This window comes from Vidua macroura, chromosome 6 (assembly GCF_024509145.1).
Source record: "Vidua macroura isolate BioBank_ID:100142 chromosome 6, ASM2450914v1, whole genome shotgun sequence".
Taxonomy (NCBI): Eukaryota; Metazoa; Chordata; class Aves; order Passeriformes; family Viduidae; genus Vidua; species Vidua macroura.
In genome coordinates this window covers 14,124,987-14,147,148 of record NC_071576.1, presented here as the reverse complement: position 1 = coordinate 14,147,148, position 22,162 = coordinate 14,124,987, and the positions used below count along the sequence as shown (strand labels likewise).

The following is a 22,162-nucleotide window of genomic DNA, read 5'->3' as shown; positions in this document are numbered from 1 at the left end:
GCCTATATATGTTCAAACTAAGGCACATATATTATTTTTGCAAGATTAGGTAGTAAAAGTGTATTTTCACATTTTTTATATTAAGAAACATATATTTATTAACACTTTAATCCAAGATTCCCTTACTGTTAAATCCAGGAAGCTTTATAGACTTTGTGTAGATCTACAGAAATAGTATTGGTTTGGTCCTTTTTTTTTTCTTTTTTTTTCTTTTTGGCTGGTTTTGGGCTTGTTTTTTTTAAAAATAAGCACAGAGAAGTTGACATTTCATAAAAAGGTAAGAATCTACTACTGGATAACACACATGCATGAAGAAATCATCTTTCTCAGCATCAGTGATTTTTTCAGTGAAGCTTAACATTTTCATGTTAAACTGTACATTGTAATGTATTAAAGACATTACAAAACAAGCAGCAGCTTGGGTGTTCAGCAGTATTTTAAAACAATTTTCTAACTATTGCATTTGATGCCATAGTTCTCACCTCACAGACTGCTGCAAACTTTGCCCAGCCTCTGCTCTCCTATTTATACAGCTGCCTTTTCTTTTTCAATAGATGCTCCCTACCTTAAATCTATAGCATTAAGACATTAGCTTAATACAGAGCACCTTCTAGCCACACCTTTCATTTTGCATCTAACTTCAGGAGTAATACACTCTACCTGTATAGTCTGAACCATTCTGTTTGTTAGCTCCAGAGCTGCCATTGCAGTGGAAGTACCAAAAGAAGCTGCTCCTCTTTGAAAGCCTCTGACAATACGACCGTCCTTGCGGTACTGCTCTATTGGCAACCACACCAGGTCTTTCAGACCTTGCACTGAAAATGAAGACAACAACAAAGACAGTCCTCTTAGATATGCAGGATGCCTTGAAAGGAAATGAAAACAGGGGCCAACATGGTTTGTGTTGGTTTTTCAAGAGGGGAGAGGTGTTGTTTGCTTTTTAAAGAAAGAAACACATTCATATGTAGCTGAACAGAATTAAGAATTAACTTACCTAACTGCACAAGTGAATGCATAGGCCCTACTCCTCCCAAAATTCCTGGTAGCTGGTTTTTCTTTATATCATTAAGCCATTCACTGATGGCATAGGAGAACAATTTATCCACACCTAATAAACTAAAGTAAATACAATTATTAATTTTTTTAAACAAACAATTCCTAATAAGATAAATGCATTCATTATTCACTGATGTAAAAATATCATTTAAACAAAAGAAAAGCTTCTTCAAAATGTCTTCTGTTGCTTTTGGCTAAGCCAAGTATTTCAATTGCATATGCTTCATGAAACAAAACACTATATAATCACATCCAGTGATTATATATGTATATATACACACAAACAACACAAACTATATGTATAATCACATCCAGTTCCATAGGAAGTGAACACGAAACTAAAATGAAGAGTTTATCATCAAGAATAGCAGATATATTAAATTCTGTTCTGAATTAGAAGTTCTTGAATTACATACATTTGAAAAAAATCTATAATCAATAAATATTTGTAAAGTCAAAAAGCATTCTGGATTTTAGAAGGGCATCTTAAGATAAAATTTGCTTTGCATTTGCAAATTTGCAATAGCAGTGTTAATCTACATTTTGAGAAACTTACCCGTGTCTATAACAAAGCCTCTTCAGCTTTAATTCTGAGCAGTTCAACTGAGCAAGTCCAATAAGAATCCCAGCTAATGTTCCCTGTAAGTGTAATATTTTGTTATCACATACGTTTATTTAACCCATACAACCTGTGAGAGATAATTTCATTATCTCAACTCTCACTTACAAATATTCTGTCTAAACATTCTCTCTCAATCTCCCAAATGCAACTCAATACAGTGCTATGAATCATGTTACATGGAAACTTACAAAAAAGGAAACTTGGCTTAACCTGCTACTCTAAGAAAAACACCTGGATACAAGAGGGCTTCTTCAGAAATAATAAGCTATAATAAATTATGCAAACATAGTTCTGGCTTTAATGTGTTCCAGGCATTCTGAAGCTACCATATTTCATGTTTCATTTCTGATATCCGGGCAAATTCAAGAAGTTGCTGCTTTCCATATTTTCTTACTGATTTGCCATGAAAAAGTACAAGTCTTGTTGTGCAAATAGGTTTTTTTGATGTCGGCTTCTAAACTCAGTGTGATAAAGAATGCATTATTTTAACAAGAACCATGGGCATTTTTTTATTCTGTAATAGATTCTGCCATTGCCACTGAGGCCCATATGTTACTAGATTGCAAGGAAAGGAAACAAGGAGAAAAAAACAATAACATTTTGTTCTGGCATCAATGAAGAAAAAATAAAATAAAATAAAATGCACCAATTCTGGCATCAGACAGTGGTATCATACTTTGAGGGGCACTGCAGCTATACACTATGATTTCAAGCCAATCATGGAGCTCATAAATGTGACATTCAAGTTCTATCCTGGATTAATCATACTGGGAGATCCACTCCTAGTTTTGCAATTAAGAGTGAAACAAGGTTAAGCTTTATTAAAACTAAGGGGGGGAAAATGTGTTTTATATTTGCCATGATCACATCATTTATGAGTAGTAAGCATAAAAATATACCCCCCATTCATGGGGGGCAGGGAGGGGAAAGCAAAACAAACAACATCAAGTTTTTGTTCTATAGCATCAGCATTATACACAAACCTGATCCATTGAGACATGCTTGCCATGGTAATCAAGCCGTATTGGAACTTCTGATGTAAAGCGAAATTCTCTGGAACATACAAAGGAAATATTATAGTGAGAAACATGAAAAGGAAATGAAATTATCCTTCTGAAATGAAACTCATGGTTTCCCATTCTCCTAGAACAGGATATCACCCTTTTCTGTAAACCATAAATCCTTCTGTTACTGAGTTAGTACTTCAGAATAAATGTACAAAATACAATGGCAAATTCAGCTTTTCTTCATTTATTTACATCTATTTCAGGCTAGCATTTGTAATAAATCTAAAAGTCCTGCAAATATGCTACTAATCCTGCAAGTGACTATGTTAAAAAAATAAAAACAAGCAAACACCCACAAAATGATGATTTTGTGGGCAAAATTTAGTCCTGCAAGTGGAACTTGATAAAAAATTCTGTTGGTAATGCATGTGGTGAAATAGAACCACAGCTATGCTATTACAAGTTGCTATTACAACTCTGCACTGCTTACCACAGCACACATCTGTTGTTAGAGGCACTTAAGATCCAAAAGCACATGAAAAAACTTCTGTATAACAAACTACAATTTTAATAGTCACTTCCCAGTGAAGTGACTACTTTAGAGTTTCTCTCGTGATCTCTTAATTTCATACCTCTTCCATTATAACCTTATATCCTCTTCCTTTATGTAGTCTCATCTTTGATTATACTAGATAATTTATAGTTAGACATGAGAGTACACTGCTCTTTTTATGCATTTGTAAAACATCTCATTACTGGTTCTCTATGGGGCAGAGATTTAATTTTTACTTCCTTGTGCACAGTAGTGTGCAAAAGTTAATAAAAATCACAGGTGACCTTCCAGTGATATAAACAAATATATTTGCTTTCTACAAGCAACCAATAAACAGACAAAAATGCACCTTGCCTAAAGGTCTGAATAGTTCTTCACCACACTTTCTTAAAACATTTTGTAACAAAAGTTTACCTGAAAAATACTGGCTGATCACTGTATGATGTCGTTTCTTGTGAGAAATGATCATCATCTCCATTAACCACATCCATGGAATCAATGCTGCCATTTTCATTTGCTTGTTTGTGTGATGCAAAAGAAATGACTGGACTTGGTTCCTTAAGGCTGGTGACATGCCTGGGCAAACTACATGTAACTTCAGCACCAGGAGACTTTTTAACTAAGAAAAGAAGTTACACACAGTAAAGTGACTCATATTTTTCACAATGATTACAGATAGATTGTATTTATACAATTACTGTGTCCTTATTAAATTCTAATGCTTATTAGTAGGACTTAGTAGGGCAATATTCAGATTCTCTCAGTTTTTGATAGAAGTTATTACATGCAGCTGAAGTTGAGGTTAGTGCATCAGCATAAATAATGAATCTGGTTTGAATGGCAGTACTGCAGAGTGCTTCATCACCTATGCATTTCAGCATGACATCTCAACAGAAATAGGTAAAGTATAGCTGCTAAGAAATATCCAAATATAGTTAATAGTGGAAATGTGCTTTTCAATATATCCTGCTTTTGCTTCAGATAATGCAATTGATAAGAAGCATCGCTTCAACTGCATATAGACATTACTACATATAGATATTATAGACCCCTTGCATAAAGTATTATATTTGTCTAATAGCTTGAAGTTGTCTAACATAGAATTCAATTTTATAAATAAGCAGGACAATGTATTAGTTTGATCTAATAATAATATCCCAATAGCATATACACAGTCCTCAGTTTTTCCAGAAGCTCTTATTAAATATGCTCCAATTTTGGTTAAACATTTCATAGAATTGAGATTCCAGGTGTTGAAGTTCTTTGGTCATATTTCTAAAATAAAAAGCTTAAATACCAAAGACTTTTGAGTTCTAAAAAATCAGTCATTAATGTTAGTGCTCAAACCCCAACACAAGTTTTTATACACACAAGATTCACATGTGAATTTGTAGACATGTACACAAATTAATGGAGAAAGAAGCAGCGCTTTTATGTTAGATTTTTTTTAGAAATATACCTTCAGGATCTGGAGTAACTAGGAGTTCTACTTCTGTAGAAAGGCTAGTGAAAAAGTCCTTCAGGAAAAACAAGGCATCCTAATGGCAAAACGTAAAATATAATCATGTTAAAATAAATATAAAGACATAATTCTCTAAAAACATTATATACTATTCCAGATCTATTTCTACACTGATATGAAACAAAACTTTTTTTTTTCCTTTTTGATCCTTTAACATATGCACAAACCACATAGAAATTTAGGACAGAAACCAGGAAGACCCTCTTAGCCACTGCACCCTGCTCCATATAACAATTTAATCATCTATCTAGCTCGGTCTTAAAAAATTCAGGGTTATTTTCATCATTTCTACTCTCATTTTGGAGACTGTTCCAGAACCCAGGTGTTTTAAAGGCTATGAACTTTACTCTGATTTGCAGTAGAAGGTATTTAAATATAGTTTATATTCTTCTCTAGTACTGTCAAAGTTAATCAAATCATTACAAATCAGGGCTCATCACTGCTTCATTAAAAGTCATTAATATCTATGGTATTAATGTCTTAATAATATCATAAAGCAATGACATCCCAGCTTTCTTTTCAGACAGATGCATCACACTGGTGCCTTATTCATCCTATCACTGATGACAATTGGACTTTCTTTTCCATTTTTACTTCCAGCTGGTAAGAATGACTGCTTAAGCAGTAATAACAAGTATTTCTAATGACTGCATGCAGCCCTGTGCTTCCAAAAAGCTGTGGTTAATTTCATAGAAGTTGTAAAGGTGTATTTTGTTTATGGTACAAAACATAAAGGAAGGTACAAAATAACCAAGAAGGAACATATTTCCTCCCTAGATGGCAGTATTTCCAGGCCACTTTTTTCCAGACAAAATTACTGCACACTAGACAGAGCTCAGTTTTACTAAGGGTGAAATGAAAACCTGGTCTCTAATGTGTGTTGAAAGAAAAGGTACGGAAATCCTAATTATGCTCCAAAAAAACCCAAACCCCACCACGTAGCTCTCTGAAGATAACAAATCAAGGAAGAAATGCCTCAACAAAGAGTACTAACTGCACTTCATATTTGCCAGCACAAACATATATAGCTCTTACTGATTTAGAAAAACCCCAATATTTGTTGAATATATCAAAAATACCTTGCACAATGCCCTGCTAAAGAAAGTAAAAATTTCTGCTTTTCCTGTCACTGCAGTTGATAGCAAGACAAAGCCTTCAGGTTACAGAAGCATTTCTCGAGTGTCAAGTGCCCTTGACCAACATGTTGTGAACCACTTCAGGATTAATGATTAATCTTATTCAATTAAAAACAATGAAGTCATTTCATGAACAAACAAAACCAGATCATTCAAGCATAAGTAGTTATTTTTAGAAGATGTGATTCCAAACCCTTTGAGATTATCAGAAGTTCCAGGAGGAAAACTTACTGAGAAAAGTTTTGCCTAAAGATATTCCTCATTTTTATTTAGAAACATATTGTCTTCGTAATAGCTAGAGCAGAAGACAAGTTCTAGCATGGATATAAATGAAACAACAGAGATCCAAAGATTAAATAAAAAAGGTATCATACCAAGAAAATGTAAAACGTAAAATATGTACAATGACTAAAAGCATCTGGTTAAAAGAAACCCCAGGTATCATTCAATAAAGAAAAAAGGATTTGTTTTTTTGCACTGGCACAACCAACCTGGTCAATATTGAGGCGAAGTGGCATTAGTGAAACACGTAAACAACATTCTTGTGGGGATCTGCCAGACTCTGGACGGACATGTAAAGCTTTAACTGTTAACTGAAAAAAAACAACAACATAAATAAAAGCACTAACATTCACAATTATTAAATCTCAGAACACCAGCTAGGAAAAACACTTACTGCTAAATCTCTGTACAAGTATGATTCCACTTAGCAATTACAATATTGAATAAAACCTTCCTCTGAATGTTATAAAAAACTAAAGTTAAAAGAAAACCCCCCAAAAATTACTAAATCCTTTATAGAACCAGTAAGGCTACTGTATACATACTGTATATACATATTGTATATGAAAATACAAATCTGCATGTGAAATTGTGAAAGCTACCAAAGTAGTCCTGCACATTTTTTTTAACCAACAATCTCAAACCCATTAATACCTGGCATGCTGACATTCAAACTGACTTTTGAATTAGTCTTAATATCCACAAAAAGTCAAGCAAATAACTATCAGCAAATTATATTACTTCAATATTCCACAAGCTCATGTTTCTGCTTCTGCAAGATTAAGAAGTGCACATAGCCCCCACAATGATAATTACCACTGTAATTTTAAGAAATTAACATTTCATAGCTATACCATGTTTGAATGTGCTTTTCTGGGCATCTCCTTACTGCAGTAGAGATAGAGAAATTTATTCATTTGTGATGTAGCCAAGCGATCTCTGATCTCCAGGTCTTGAACAATAAAAACTTGTCGTGACACTGGCTGCTCCAACAGACAGGATTCACCTTCTGCACCACCTGGAGGATACACCTCATGCTGGAATTTCACCTTTTAAAAAGGAAAGAAAACCAGCATAATCAACTTCATTGATAAACACCCTTTAACAGCAGGATACTTCTTTAAAAAAAAAAAAACAAAAATCAGGGAAGTATACCACATATAAGAACTTTTAAAGCTGTCTATTATTTTAAATTTACAGAAATACAATTAAGATTCCTGAACACTATTCAGGTTTTTACACATCTAGCAGTAGAAATCTTGCAATTTCTAGTTGCATAAATGTTCGTATTTTGGCTTGAATTTACAATCTGCATGTGAAATGCAGATTGTAAATTCAAGCCAAAACAAAGAGTACTGACTTTGATAAGGAAATCTTACTGACATAAGATAATGAATTTCACTTTTTTAAAATATTGATTCAGCTTTTTCCTCAAATCCTGACATCTTTCTTACTTCATGGTGAAGCCTGTACCAGCCAATCCTGCAGTTCTTGAATCTTTTACCCTCTAATACTTGAGAAAAACTGTTTCTTCCCTACCAACTGACTTCTCAAGTGGCTTCTTGCAGTCTTGTTTCCTTTTTCTTACTCACTTTATTCCAGATAAATCTAATTCAGCATTTTTATGAAATTCTAAGTTATCTTCGTTTGGTCACCCCTTGATGTAGCTCTCATTTCCAGCTGTGGTGACCTACAAACCATCCCCAAATCCCGCCGCATCCCGGCCGGCAGTGGAACGCTGCTGGGCACGCACAGTGAGCGCGGCGGCAGCGGCCCCTGCCGGCCCTGCGCTGAGCTCCAAGGCAACATCGTTTGTGACACCTTTTATTCCCCTTCATTTCTTTAAACATTACTACCCAGCCGTGTACCAAGTTAGGGCTTCAAGTAGGGGGAAACCTTTATACCACTTCAGTGCTAACACCAACTCTCATTAAGTATCTGCAAATTGAGAGATGGCTATCATTCCACAGATGAAGTTTTTCAGGTGGAATATTAAATGCTTCCCTTTTTCCTCTTGTTTATTGCAATGTCATTTTTTTCTAGAAAAGGCTACCCTAAATATCACATATTTGTGGCAAGCTTGAGGTGTTAATGGGATGAATTTTAAGTTTCAGAAATGCACATTGACTTTATTTTTATGTAGTGTCTTTCATGTTTATAGAAACATTTGAAAACATCTTATTTTAAAAAGATTCTGTTATTGATCCATTCAATATGAAATATGTTTAATTCCTTGCCAGTATTATTCACAGCACCAGAAAAAAGCATCTAGTTCCTATTTTAGAGCTAAGCACAGCCTAAAAACAACTCTAAGATACTTAAGCCTGAAGGGTGCTAAATATGTTAGGAGAAACCCAGAAACAATACTCTGATATAACCAGATGTTATTTCAAATCCAATTATCAAATTGATACACTGAATATTCTCAAAAGATCTATGTCTTGCTTATTTTGTTAGAACACTTAATTTCATAACAGGGGTACATATTCAGAATGGAACTGAAGAGAGGAAATCAGAACAGCAGTTGCAAAACTTGGTTATAATAAACAAAAACTTTGAAGAATATTTTAAGGGATATCCTCCATCTTTAGAAACAAGCTTATTCAGCAAGTAAATACTATGCTAATACTAAGAGTTTTTGTTGAACAAATTCTACTTTCATCACCATCAAACTGCTCAGATGTAGATGCTGTTGAAAGAAATAGTACTGAACTCTAAAGGAAAAGTGTTATCAAAGGAGTATAACATGTAAAGATATCCACACAGAGAGTCATGGCTGAAGCTCTTCTGCTACTCACCTTGCTTAATTGTATTTCCATTAGGAAGTCTGGGTTTCTTCCTCTTCCTCCACATGCTGTATTCCGTCCATGCCTTGTTGGTGTATGAGAAGGAGAACTATGCGGACTTCTGGGGAAATTAAAAGGAAAAATACACTTTTTCAGATTAAAGTTATCTCACTGTTAATCTAAAACTAAATGTACCAGATGTAACTTCTTACTCTTTGAATTAATTTCGATGATTTTTGGAATATATGTTATAGTTAACCAAGTAATTATTTTTGTTCAAGTAACACACATCTAAGCAGAATGCCAGGTGCATGTACCCCACCAAATTAACATTCATGAAACATTTCCTTCGTTTTGGCTGTAACAATTTTATTCTCTAGCTCACATGACATCCTGTAAATCTGACATTTATGCTGCTTAAGTCCTGATCTCTTTAGGAAAATTTGACAACCAATATTACCTGAAACAAAATCCATCCCTCCACCCCCTCCAAAAATCAGCAAAATCAAACCCAGCTCATCCAGGTTAAGACACAGGAAAAATACACTCTGATGTGTGGAGCTGAAATTAGTTAGAATCTAGATGATCTTTCAGATCCCTTCCAACCCAAACCATTCTATGATTGATTCCTTGTGAGAAGGAAGCCAAGACGCAAGCAAGGGAGACTTGAGATTGAATAATAAGATTACTCCAAATCAAAAGAAAAGAAAGTATTTCTAAATTTTCTAAACCACATAATTAGACCAAATACTTACATGAAACTTTTAGCTGGAGAGGTTGGTGGTGCAGTCCCAAAATCCCTTCCACCATAAAGATGCCAAATAAGAGATATTTCCTTTACAACATAGCGTACCAGAGGAACAGGAAAATGAAGTGGAGCTTTGCTTGTATCTGTTTTTTTTATAGGTTGACTGAAATGATTTTCCTTTATGATAATTGCATCATCAACCATTATTTTTATAACTGGCTCTTCCTCTTTTTCCTAATTAAAAAAAAAATATAGCATTAAGAAGGTGAGATATGCTTTCTTTATTGAGATGGCTGATTCCTTCCTATGAAAACTCTTCTGTATTGTCTTCTAAAGCTTATACAACACATGATCTGTTTAGAAATGTTTCTTATAAAGTACAGACAAAAGCATATGAAAAAAGTAGAACCTGCGAAGTAGTCAAAGACAGCAATAAAAAAACCCAAACCAAAACAAAAAACTTCCCCACCTCAACTATAAACAAAACTAAGTACCAGTTGAAAGCAAGCAGAAAACCACAGAAGAGCCCAGGCCACCCTATTAGCACTTTTAGAAACAAACAAGCTCAACTATAACTGGGGAAATGCTGCTTTTAATCAGGGACCCAAGAACTACTTCTGTCTATTAAGAAGAATACCACCAGACAACATGCAGAGGACAGACATTGGTGTAAAGTGACACACAAGCTTTTGTCTGAGGTTTGGCAAGCATCTTAGGTCCTTAGAAACACTGAGAGCTTAGATTAAGAGTGAAATGAACAAAAAATTAGAAGACATGCAAAAATGCTGTTTTGATAAATGCTGGTTTTTGCTTAACATTTTTTCCTAACTATGCCATTATTTTAAGTTGATATGACAATGATTATATATGATTAAAAAGTAGGAAACCTGCCAATATAGTTTAATGTAACACTCAGATGAGAGAACAATTACATAGTGCTGAGATATAGAAAAACCATATCTACTTGAAAATACTTGTTCTCATTCCTAACAGTAACAATGCATGAATTCTTTCCAAAAAGAAAAGCATCACTAAGCAATCATAGAAATCTATGATATCTTATTTGCCCGGGTTTTACATAAGCTTTTGTCTAATTTAGTTTAGTATATTTGGATTTTTTTTTTAGTAATTTTCAAAGGATCTTACAGCAACAGCAACTTTAGGAGCAAAAAGAATGCAGAAATCATCACTTTCTGCTGGAACATCTCCCATGGCCTCACTTATCAGGTGATGAGTAAATGAAGCGTAAGTGGGACTTGGCTCTTGTGAGACATTTCCACTTTCATCTGGAAACAGGAAGAGATCTGAGCAAGATGGTTCCTGAGTTTGAGATCTGTCATCTAAAACTCCTGGGAGTTGAAGGAGGGTGGAGAAAAAACATGTTTCAGTGGAAAAATCCTTACAAAATACGAAAATTAAGTAAACTCATGTTTGCTATTTCAATTATATCAAGGAAATATGCTTATTATTTGCTTATTATATCTTGAATAGTAGGAATATCAATTCCTACTATAAATAATATACAATTCTCAAGTTTCTCATTCTGGTAGTAAGACCACAGCATCAAAACCTTTCAGTACTACAGAGACTGCTCACCCTCCACCACAGAAAAGAAGACCAGACATCATGGAAATAGGAATGAAAGAGAAATTTACTTGCAGTACAAAATCCTTATCAAATTTAAATTTTAATTACACTCTAGCCATGATACAGAAGCTATAACCCGGTGATAAAATCAACTATCTTGTTCTACCTGCTAATTGAAACAATTCTTTATAGCTAAAAAGTTCTTCCTTTGACTTGGAACTGTACCTTCTTCCTGGAGCTCCCTCACATACAGAAGAGAGGTCTTTGATTCCCCCCCTCCCAACTAATACTCCCACAGAATTTGAGGTCTTGACTGAGTCCCAGAGACAGATTTCCTCCCTGCTGCTTTCAGTACCTCAGTAAGGTGTATTTGACTAGAATCTCAAAGTACTTCTGCATTACTCTTATTAAAAGCAAGAATCTGTTCCATAGTTTGAAGACTTCAGACATCATAAGTACCTGCTCCCATTCTGCAGCATCTCTACATACACAAAACTTTCAATCCCACTTTCTTTCCAGAAAAGTTGTACTTTATATGTAGGGGTATGCCTTCAGGGGATTCTCACCATTAGACTCTTGCTTGATGGCAGAAGCAGTCTGCTGAGTCTCAATTTCTTCCATGGCATCGCTCATCAAATCCCGTAAAATCTGCTGCTCTGATTCAGCAAGGCCTGGTCCGTGGGAAGATGGTTGGCTAAAGGTCTCTACCTACAGGAGAGGAACTATACATAGTTACATCTCAAAAACAATAAATGTCAAAAAAGATTTTGCTAGAACAGCTTGCTTCACAGCTCTTGAACTGTGAGAAAAAACACCTTAACTTGTTAAATAGTCAAGTGATCTGAAACACCAAGCTGGATGATTCATAAAGTAGGTTAGAACATTGTGGTTCAGGGTATTTAGATCAGAGTACCTGGTCAGCTGATATGTGTGTCCTGGAATTTTCTTCTTTAGATAAGAATAAAGTTCAAGAGTGTATTGTTTTGAAATATTTAGGGACCAAAGCAGAAAAAAAATACTATTTTAACTCTGAAATATATTTTGAATTAGATACAATTTGTTAATTTCATTGCAGAAAATCTCATATTGTTTGTAAATAGAATGGGGATTAAAATTAAAATATATTACCAAGAAGCAGAAAGTTTAATTGCTATCATTTTGCCATTCTATACCTTCATTTTTGGCTTGCTAACTCCACGTTTAACCTCTGTCTTAGCAGGTGGATGTAAATCACCATAACTTGCAATATATTGTATGAGATTCATTAGTGCAGCACACGAATCAGAGCAGGTACGAATATGGATTACATCACTGGAACAGTGCAGCTCAAAACGTGGTTTAGTCTAGAGAGCAACAATGAAAAAAGAAGAATAAAGTTGAAATTATCCTAAAGTTCCATAAAAATGGCATATACACAGCTGGTTTTAAATTATTTTACTTAACTAGTTAAAACATCAGTTAAAAAATACAAGTAAACAAGAAAAACCTTCTTTGATTTTAAGTATAATAAAGTAATTTTCAAATCACAATCTCTCATGAAGATTTTACATTTTATTTTGTTATTAAATACTTACTCTTTCTCCCTCAGAATCAGATTTTACTGCTGTAATGGTTAGCTCCAGCAGTCCCATATCCATAACACGAACATAATCTGAAATATGATAATAAAAAAAATTACTAAGAAAATAACAAAACCCTATATACCTACAGTTATAAACCCATTTAAACCAGCATGAGCTGTAAAGGAATCGTTTTATATTTCTGCATTTCCTTCTTCTATGAGGATTACTTTCAGAGTTCAAGTTTCAGCTACTCAAATGAAGAACTTGAACCTTTTCAGTCCGATGTATCACTCCCACTACCACCATCTGTGTACAGTGTAATCTTTTAAGATATTTACCTTCATCCCATCTGTGTGAGTTAGAGAAACCAAGGCACACAGAAGCCGAATGACTAAACATTCTATCAGTTTTTAGCCGAAGCAAGAGAGAACACATGCTCATACTGTACTAATCTTTCGGTACCATGAATAACTTATTTGTCCTCTTTTGCTGTTTAAACAAAACAGGCATACCTTTACTGTGCCTTCTACTAGAGATCTGTTACCTAAGCTAAACACACCTTTGTGGGCACAAGGTTTCATTTATTTCTCCAACTCATTTGGTAAATATTGGTTCAAGTTCCTCAGTCCTTAAATGTTCTTACTATTTCAATGACAGCAACCCAGCTGGTATAATTCTTTTCAGGACCTACAACTCTGTGCCATATAGCACCTTTCAAGTTCAACTATTTATAATATGTATCTCATGAGATCTCTTTTTCTAAGAAAAGAGACTTGCTGGTCCTTATCTCCTCAGTCTTCTTCTTCAATAACTTTTATGTATGCTGAATATGCCTGTAATTTTGTTTCACTAGTCACATCTAAACCATCCTTACCTCTATGGAGGTTCACCATGACAGTGTTGCATTTGTCAGACAAATGCAAAGCAGCTTCATCTAAAATTATCCTAAGAGACAAAACCAAGATGAAATAAAAATGCTAAAGAAATACTGTGCAATTGGTAAGTCAAAAGAAATTAGTATATAAAAAATATTTTAATATACCTAGCATATCTTAAATCCAAACTCTTCGCTTTAACCTTTCATAATTTTCAAATCTATTGACAATTAACCACTGTAAGATATTTTCCCCATTGCTAATTATAAATTTCTTAAATTTCAATTTATATATTTGATCCCTACTAGAATAAGAAATAATGCCTTAATCTTTAACACTTATTTCTATTTTTTGTCTTTTTCGCTAAATAAAATTAACAGAACAATTGTTTCAATGATCACTTAAAATGTTTTATCAATAAAAATAATCACCTTGGTAGATATTTCAAAACAGAACAGGTAAAACAGAGTGAATATTCAACTGAAGTTGCAAGAAAATTATTATAACTTACAGATATTTTCATCAGTCATTATTCAATTAATTAATACACTGTCACCAAGTAACAAATTATAAGAAATCTTAAAGTCTTCCTAATTCATAAAATAGACATAACTTCATTTCAGGACATTCCAATCATATTAAAAATGCAGAATTGCTTGTTGTTAAAGGAAGCAATCCAACTAAAAAGTATAATCAAAATTATTTAACCTAATAAAACAGAAGGATTACATGTGAGCAAAGTGTATTTCAAAAGATGGAAACCAGTGTGATCATTTATACAACGCAAAAGCTTCTGAGGTCAAAAAGGCAGACAGGCATTACAAGTTTTACAAAAGCTTACATGATTCATAATCATTAAAATCATACCTGAGAGTAGAAGAGGATTTATCTACTGCAACACTGCTGGAAATGCTGAACGTTTCAACAGTAAGTAGAGATCTGACTGGCAAAAACAAGGGCCTAATAACAAATTGGAAAAACAAATTAGTGCTCTGTACCTATTTGGAAGTTCACTCAAAGCCTTATAGATTACCTAACTCCATCTTCCCAGACCTAGGCAAGTCATACCCTACTTTAAATTCCTTCTAGTTAAGGGATCTCTGTTAAGTATTTTTTTCCAAAAGTGCCTTAATAACTATTATTTATAGCATGCAAACTTGAACATTCCTGAAGAGCAAGTATACAGCTGCAGTGTCAAGTGGCACTTTCATTTTACTTACCTGTAATCAAGAGCACAACTCCACAGGTGTACATGAAAAGTTGTAATTGTAGCTGGAGGACTATATCCCAGAACAGGCTCATCAGAAATATTCAAAAAATATAAAATCTAAAAATCACAAACATATTAATACTTCAATATCTGTTAAATTAACAAAAACTACACATCACAAAAGAGCAAAAAAGAAAATCTGTAACAGGTATGACAATAAAATGTTAGATTAGTAGAAGGAAAAGGTGCGAACAGTCTCAGATATTTAAAGATGCTTACTCAATACCTTATTAGAGAGAAGCATGGAACGTAAACAACACAAAGAAACCCCATAAAAACTGCAGCTTCAAAGGTATGGAAAAGACCAGTCCAGATACACTCAAGTGGCTCCTTGTAATAAAGCTTCACAATGCATTTTTAAAACACTGCCCAAATACAGTCTTATTCATCCCTCTTTGTAGCTGTTATTACAGTGTTTGCATTTTCCTTGCTCTCTCTCTGGAAAATTAACTTTTAATTAACTCTACATTGCTCAAGTTATCTTCAAGTCTTACTTGAGGGGTGGATATAGGAAATACACTCAGAACCATGTGCACATTCATTGTATAAACAGCTTTTTCATGCACTACCACAGAAAACTAGCTGCTATCCCCCTCTATAAGATCTGTTATAGTTCCCTCTCAAATATGTTACACTATGGAAGTTCTTAAAATGTTCCAGGCCTGGGGCACACCATCAGTGCTAGTCTTTTCATTTTTTCTTCTAACTAGCTCTTTAGACAATTTTTCATTTGATCCCTCCCCCTCAAAAAAAGATTGCCTGTGATGCACTTGAAAATGCTACTTGAGAAAAATTTCATAGAACAAAGAAGCAACAGGGTGTAAAGCAGGCTACACAAACCCACAGGAATGTTATGCTGAGGAGAAAATCACAGCACAGCAGAGTCCAAAGCCCCAAGTTCAGCTCCACACGTTTATACAGTAACAATGCATGTAAAAATCAGCATATTATACAGACTGGAGATAAAGAGGAGCAGACTGTGTCAAGGGTTACTGTCTGTAATCCAGTATGGGGCAGGTACATGCAATAACACTGCTCCTGTGCTAATGGCATGTCTTGCCTCACGTGCTCACACACAGAGCAAGGGGCTCCAGCCCTGTCTGCTGTGCTCTACCTCTGCATCCACACCTGTGACTACAACCTCATTCAGGAGTGTTTGTGTAAACTGCTGCTCACTCCTCCCCCAAGTCCTCCAGTACTGCTTTTCCAGCAATACAAACCAGGAAATATACAACTAAGAAATGAGACTTGAGGGATAAAGAGCACAGAAGGGAAAAATACCAAAATCCTTCCAGAACTGCAAATAACACGTTTGCTTGTTTTGAGGGTATTTTTAATTTAAGGATTATTTACATACTTGAATAGTATTGCACTATTGAGATTTTTCATCTGAATTTTAAACAAAACCCAAAACCCAAACCCCAACAGAATGAAGTAAACCTCACCAAGAGCCTCCCTGATATGTTATGGGCAGAAAATTAGGATGATGAGAGGAACAGTATCAAGTGAATAGACAAGAAATTATTTAAAAATATTATCATCTGCCAGTAGTCTCAAAGAGAAACAGGAAAGAAAGAATAACACTTTCAAGGGCAGAGTATGGTAACACAGCCTAACATCAAGATTTTCCACCAAAATTTAGTTTGATAGTTAAGGCAATGAGACTGAAATTGAAGATGTAGTCAAGAAAATGTTATCAACCTGACCTGCTCATGCCAGCTTAAACCTGAAGGCAGCACACGATGCTGAAGGGTGGCTCCTCGTAGTCCAACAGCAACCAGAAATTCCTGCACAACAAAGTTGCATGACTTGGCTTACATGAAACATGTAACTATTTCAGATCTAGATTACTAAACTGTGTCATCCTTCTCCTCCCAAAAATCTCCTGGTGTCTAGAAAAAACATGCTTTCCAATACAGAAACCCCGGATAATACAGTATCATACTTTTTGCAACAGGATAGTGCAGAAATGGCAGCTTTGTGGTGGTGGTAGGAAGGAAGGCTGCCTGTACATTCACTCTGGGATTCAGCAGAAATTATCAGGAGTACCAACCGGAAGTAGTTAACATGCGAGACAACTGAACCCCCACAACATTTTGGTGGTCTGCAGAACCCTTCTTTAGATAACTCAACCAACCTGTTTGCCAGCTAAGAGGTCCTCTTCCAGCCGCACTAATGAATGCTGCTGTCATTTACCAGTCCCATTCCAAATAGGCAAGCAAAGGCTGCCTATTAGATGACACTGCTAGTTAACTGCAGTGTAATTCTATATTTGTTCTTGCCTGTTTTAACAGCAGAGAAACTCAACAAAAACAAACAAAAAAGGCCAACTATTCAAGAAATGCGTACAGTAAACAAATAGCATGCTCAGCAAAGTGAGCCATTGGAAGAATTAGTAAGTTAAGCTGCTGCTTAAATTTTATAATCCACCCAAAAGATTCTAACAGAAAATTATAGTATGAAAATAAATGTCTTAGAACTATATAGCTTCTTCATCTATAACCCTTCTAACTCCATGTCTAGATGCTTGCATACAACTGAGATAACTCAACTCATAAAAGTACAAATAACACAAACCTTTGTATTGCTCTCTATTTTATCTGACTGGATTTTGACTGCAACAGTCAGCATACTTGGACTATCCACTCCTACACCATCTGAAGTAGTCTTACTAAGACCATCCTCTTCAGAAAAACAAATAGTAGGCTCTAACCAATGGGGACGTATTGTGCTGGGCAGTCGCACTTCAGAGGAAGGGACAACTCCATCTACAAAACCTGCAAAGAGATTTTGGAATGAATTACCAAAGCTGTTACTGATGAAGTGTGAAGGAAAATCCTTTTTATGCTTAATGCCTACAAAATTATTTGAATTACCAAAGTTAGTCATGCACAACCAAGAACTGTGAAGGGAAGGTTATGGGTGATCCAGTATTTAAAACCACAGTTCTAGCTATAATCTTCAATGTAGCTATTAGGGATTGAGTTTTTTATTTGTCCAACAAAATAGCAAAATTGAAATAAAGGACAGAAATTTCCTACAGGTTACATGGAAGAACACGTGTCTCCTCTCCATTTTATGAGATAGAGCCAGCCTAATGTCTAAACACACAATAACTAAGCCTTGCACTGAAATACAAGTACCACTGATTCAGAGGTATCTGAGGGGGAAACCTTGAAAGGTTTAACTACATGGGGGTTTACCAGACACAGACAAACTACACAGCCAAAATTCTTCACCTGTGGATGACCGCTAGCTACTGAGGAAAAACACAGCAGCCACTGGTAGTTTTTTGAATTAAACAACCAATAACATGTAGGAAGGATGCATTTTCATAGTAAAGAATAGGCTGTACAGCTAACTTGCCAGAGAATCACAATATCTCTAAAGAGGAGCAGTTATCTGGAAAGTTGGTGCTAAACTGTAACTAAATACAGTTATAATGAAGCTGCATTACTGTAGCATTTAGAAACATTAGCCATAAATTATATTCATTGTGCCAAATGACACACTATGAGGGAAAAGAGAAAAAATACAGCCTTTTCCCTAAAAAGCTTCAAGATTAGTTAATTTCAAATTTAGCCCCAAAGCCACCTCAATCCCACTCCTACCTTGATGATATAAATTGAGGCTGCTAGAATGGAGACAAACATAGTGTCTGTCCTCAAAGCCTTCATATTTAGTCACACTGAAAAGGGAACCACCATTGAACTCAAACCAAAATTCACCATATTTTCCTTCCAGTGTACTTCCATCATCCTGCTGAAGGAAGAAGAGAAATGATAAAATTATTGTTTGCTGACAGTTTGCTGCATTTAGGCAGTCTAAATTAACACAACACTTGCTACCAATACATGTTTTCCTGCTTGCATTTCAGCTATTCTCACGTGAAGCAATGTACACAGAATTTGCAAAATACTGTGTCGCCTTACTGCCTAATTATAGTAGTATAACGATTACAGAATTACTGTTAAAAACACTACCTCCTTCCAGGTAAGTACGTACAGCATGAAGGGGATCCATGGTCAAAACAACAAAAGACTTGTTCCAACCCCAGTGCCTTACCTTTACATCTGTGAATATTGACACTAATCCATGTGTCACATTTAGCAGAACAGACAGAAAGCTTTGTGAGTTCTTATTCTGCGAGTCAAGCTTTTTCCTTCTGCGTGAACGATAGTTTGGATCAACAGTGGAATAATACTGTAGTGTTTCTTCCTCAGATCCACTTTCATCATCTAATAGATAAAATAGATACATTAGATACATAAAATAGATATATAAAATAGATACATCTAATAGATAAAATCGATAAAATGAAGTACAATTCATTCTCTCACTAGTATACATACTATGTCAATAACCAATTGCATTGGTAATGCAATTCAATTTCACACTTATTTTACCCAATTAAACAGTAATCTATCTTTTTTTTTCCTTGGTTTATTTCTTCCCGTAAGTTTACAAAATCTTTCCACTAACACCTTAATCACTTCACTCAATTATACTTCTAAAGCACTATATTCTAGATGATTTATTCAGTGCATTACCATAATGAACTGCAGATTTAAATTGACTAAAGCTGTCTTTACTGAAAGTGTTGATGAGCTGGCTGGCCACAGATAGTCCAACACCATAAGAAAGGTTTTCAAAAGTTTCTACAGGAGATGGAGCTGTGGGTTCCCACAACAATAAATCATTGCTGATCCTAGGAAGAAATACATTATCATTACACAAGATATATGACTATATTCCCATTTTGTATTAAGTCAGTCAAGCATAATTCTTTTCCAGACTTTATATAAAGATTCCAGATTCCATAAGCAAATAAAGAAAATAAAGTTCATGAGCACAAGAAACAATAATATATTCATGAGTATAAGCAATAAAAAATGGAAGTAACTTTCATTCTGTAATTATGGTATGCACATATCAAACTCTAACATATGATAGTGACACAAAAGCCTCTATAAGTAGGTATCTATTAGCTCAGTACATTGGAGGAGGAGTTGAGAAACCCCTATTTTGATCACATCAATTTTCAACTAAGTTGCAGGAAACATTCATTCTTTTGATTTCAAGTGAGTGTGTCTGTCAGAGTAAAGACATATGTGACATTCAGTTCAGAAGTATTCCAACAGAATATTCAATGGAAGGTTCTGCTTTGTCATTTTGGAAGTGAAAATACTCTAAGTAAAGTAATATCTATCAGAGACGAAAATAGATCAGCATCTCTCTTGCATATTTGCATAGCACAGTAACAATCTAATAGTATTTTGTTGTTTTTCAGACAGGAAACTAACAAATATAAATGGTGAACACCCATCCATAAAACAGGTTCACTTTCTCTACATTTTCATAAACCTTTGTGAGCCTTACAAAACTGGATTAGGGTTTTTTTTTCTGACTGCCTTGCAAGCTCTAGACTTTCTGACGGAAAGAATAAAATTGAGCGCAACTTTCTGAAGTATAATAATCTGTTTAAAGAAGAAATCAAAAAGACTAGAGCAAAATGAAACATTGCACAGAGATCTGAACAAAGTGTTCACTGAGAGCCAAAGACTATTTAGCTTCACCCTTTGTTCACAAAATCTGCCAAACACTTTTTAGCAGTCAGCTGCCATGGCACCAATCAGATGCATGACACAATGGTGCCATGTTAACTTGAAAAAATATTTATATAGCACTTTGTGGTCTTAAATAAACTATACAAATAAGTTCCTGCTATACCTGCTTAGACAATTGCTTTTATCAAAAGTGACACAGAACTGAGAGTACAGGTCATGATAACCAGGCAAAACAATTATACTTGCCTGTTGTAAAGTTTTTCATAAAAGCTTTTGTTTGGTAGTGTTAAGTGAATGTTTGGTAACATGAGTTCCAGTACATAATGAGAATTGTTAATTGTTTTTTCCTGAAACTCAGTCATTTCAACTACATCTCCTGGCATCACCATCTGAAAGAAAAAAAAGAAAAAAAAAATCTCAAGTTAAAAAAAACCCACAACCAAAAAAAAAAACCCAAAACAAATGCAAAAGTGGAAGCCAGAAGTTACATGTAAAGTAGTGAGACAGTATTCATTTTTTCTATCATAAGCACAAAGCACCAACAAAATTTTATAATACCTCTTCATTTTCAAACATGACCCTACGAGAAGAAAATGGAGAAGGCTCTGGTCTTCTAATATCACAGACATCCTTCAAAGAATGAGACCCTCCTTCTTCTTCCTCTTGAAAGTTATTATCACCTTCTTCCTCCTCAGCTGCTATCCTTTCCAGAATAGAGTGCACAGCCAGAGGGTTTACTTTCAATACAATCCTGACATTGGAGAAGTTATGCAGAATAAGCCATTAGAGATGCTTAAAATGTTTATATTTATGCTCTGTCATGTGTCTACTAGTTCTACTGGCTTGCCATGAAATACACATAGACTAAATAGCTCAAAAGTCCAGGGACTTCTTTATTAGATAATAACATATTTTACTACCCAAAGCAATACTACTAAGAAAAAGGACATGGTACCATCACGTGAAATAAAATGTTAAGTGCTGCTTTTTTCAACCCCATCAGGTGATCATATAGGTGACCTAAGAAAAACCTAGCACTCTCCCAAATAAAGCTTGTTTCATTAGACCATTAACAGCTATTAAAAAATGCTCTACTGCAGGGTGTAGCTTCTTACATGTAAACACTGTTATAGAAAATTTTATTTGTGCATTATAAAAGAAAAAAATGTCCATATAAACATGCTGTCAGAAGGCCACTGAATTTTGTGGCAAAACTGTACACAGTAAATTCTGTAGCAAATCTAAAATTGCCTCTTTTAAAGATCTTATTACATGCTTCAGCTGCCAGGTCCTTCTCTTCATTAAGTCTGAAGTACTGTATTGCCTTGCATGTGATATAAGTTTCAATAATTCAGTTACAATATAATTATTCTTACGGCTCATATTATTTTGAGGCAAAATTCAACTAGGATGGGTGGTTTGGTATTCAGTCATGAATGCAGGAGAAAAGGTAAAGTAAAAAAATGGGAAAAATTTTCAAGTCTCTAATCATTTACCTAACTTTCACTGAAATTTACTCAAGTCCATGAGTATTATACTATAAAACTATACTATAAAACTATATTGCATTATTATAAAAGTAGACGTTC

At 34.8% G+C, this 22,162-nt stretch overlaps 1 protein-coding gene across 4 annotated transcripts in view; it reads right to left on the bottom strand.

Annotated features, from left to right (window-relative positions):
* The window catches only part of ATG2B (autophagy related 2B), a 46,053-nt gene that overhangs the window by 5,771 nt on the left and 18,120 nt on the right, over nucleotides 1-22,162 (bottom strand). For 2 of the 4 annotated variants that reach the window (XM_053979696.1, XM_053979699.1), the window contains 24 exons: nucleotides 21,132-21,324; nucleotides 20,820-20,962; nucleotides 19,557-19,714; nucleotides 19,072-19,244; nucleotides 18,618-18,768; nucleotides 17,584-17,783; nucleotides 16,713-16,793; nucleotides 14,957-15,063; nucleotides 14,604-14,696; nucleotides 13,736-13,806; nucleotides 12,874-12,950; nucleotides 12,472-12,642; nucleotides 11,866-12,007; nucleotides 10,859-11,061; nucleotides 9,720-9,946; nucleotides 8,977-9,085; nucleotides 7,033-7,227; nucleotides 6,388-6,489; nucleotides 4,698-4,776; nucleotides 3,653-3,857; nucleotides 2,662-2,731; nucleotides 1,613-1,695; nucleotides 995-1,116; nucleotides 661-815 (listed from right to left, as the gene is read on the bottom strand). In XM_053979696.1, the coding sequence (XP_053835671.1) occupies nucleotides 661-815; nucleotides 995-1,116; nucleotides 1,613-1,695; nucleotides 2,662-2,731; nucleotides 3,653-3,857; nucleotides 4,698-4,776; nucleotides 6,388-6,489; nucleotides 7,033-7,227; nucleotides 8,977-9,085; nucleotides 9,720-9,946; nucleotides 10,859-11,061; nucleotides 11,866-12,007; nucleotides 12,472-12,642; nucleotides 12,874-12,950; nucleotides 13,736-13,806; nucleotides 14,604-14,696; nucleotides 14,957-15,063; nucleotides 16,713-16,793; nucleotides 17,584-17,783; nucleotides 18,618-18,768; nucleotides 19,072-19,244; nucleotides 19,557-19,714; nucleotides 20,820-20,962; nucleotides 21,132-21,324 (3,310 nt within the window). The remainder of the gene's footprint in view (nucleotides 1-660; nucleotides 816-994; nucleotides 1,117-1,612; nucleotides 1,696-2,661; nucleotides 2,732-3,652; nucleotides 3,858-4,697; nucleotides 4,777-6,387; nucleotides 6,490-7,032; nucleotides 7,228-8,976; nucleotides 9,086-9,719; nucleotides 9,947-10,858; nucleotides 11,062-11,865; nucleotides 12,008-12,471; nucleotides 12,643-12,873; nucleotides 12,951-13,735; nucleotides 13,807-14,603; nucleotides 14,697-14,956; nucleotides 15,064-16,712; nucleotides 16,794-17,583; nucleotides 17,784-18,617; nucleotides 18,769-19,071; nucleotides 19,245-19,556; nucleotides 19,715-20,819; nucleotides 20,963-21,131; nucleotides 21,325-22,162) is intronic. The other 2 variants (XM_053979697.1, XM_053979698.1) reach the window with 2 other exon arrangements.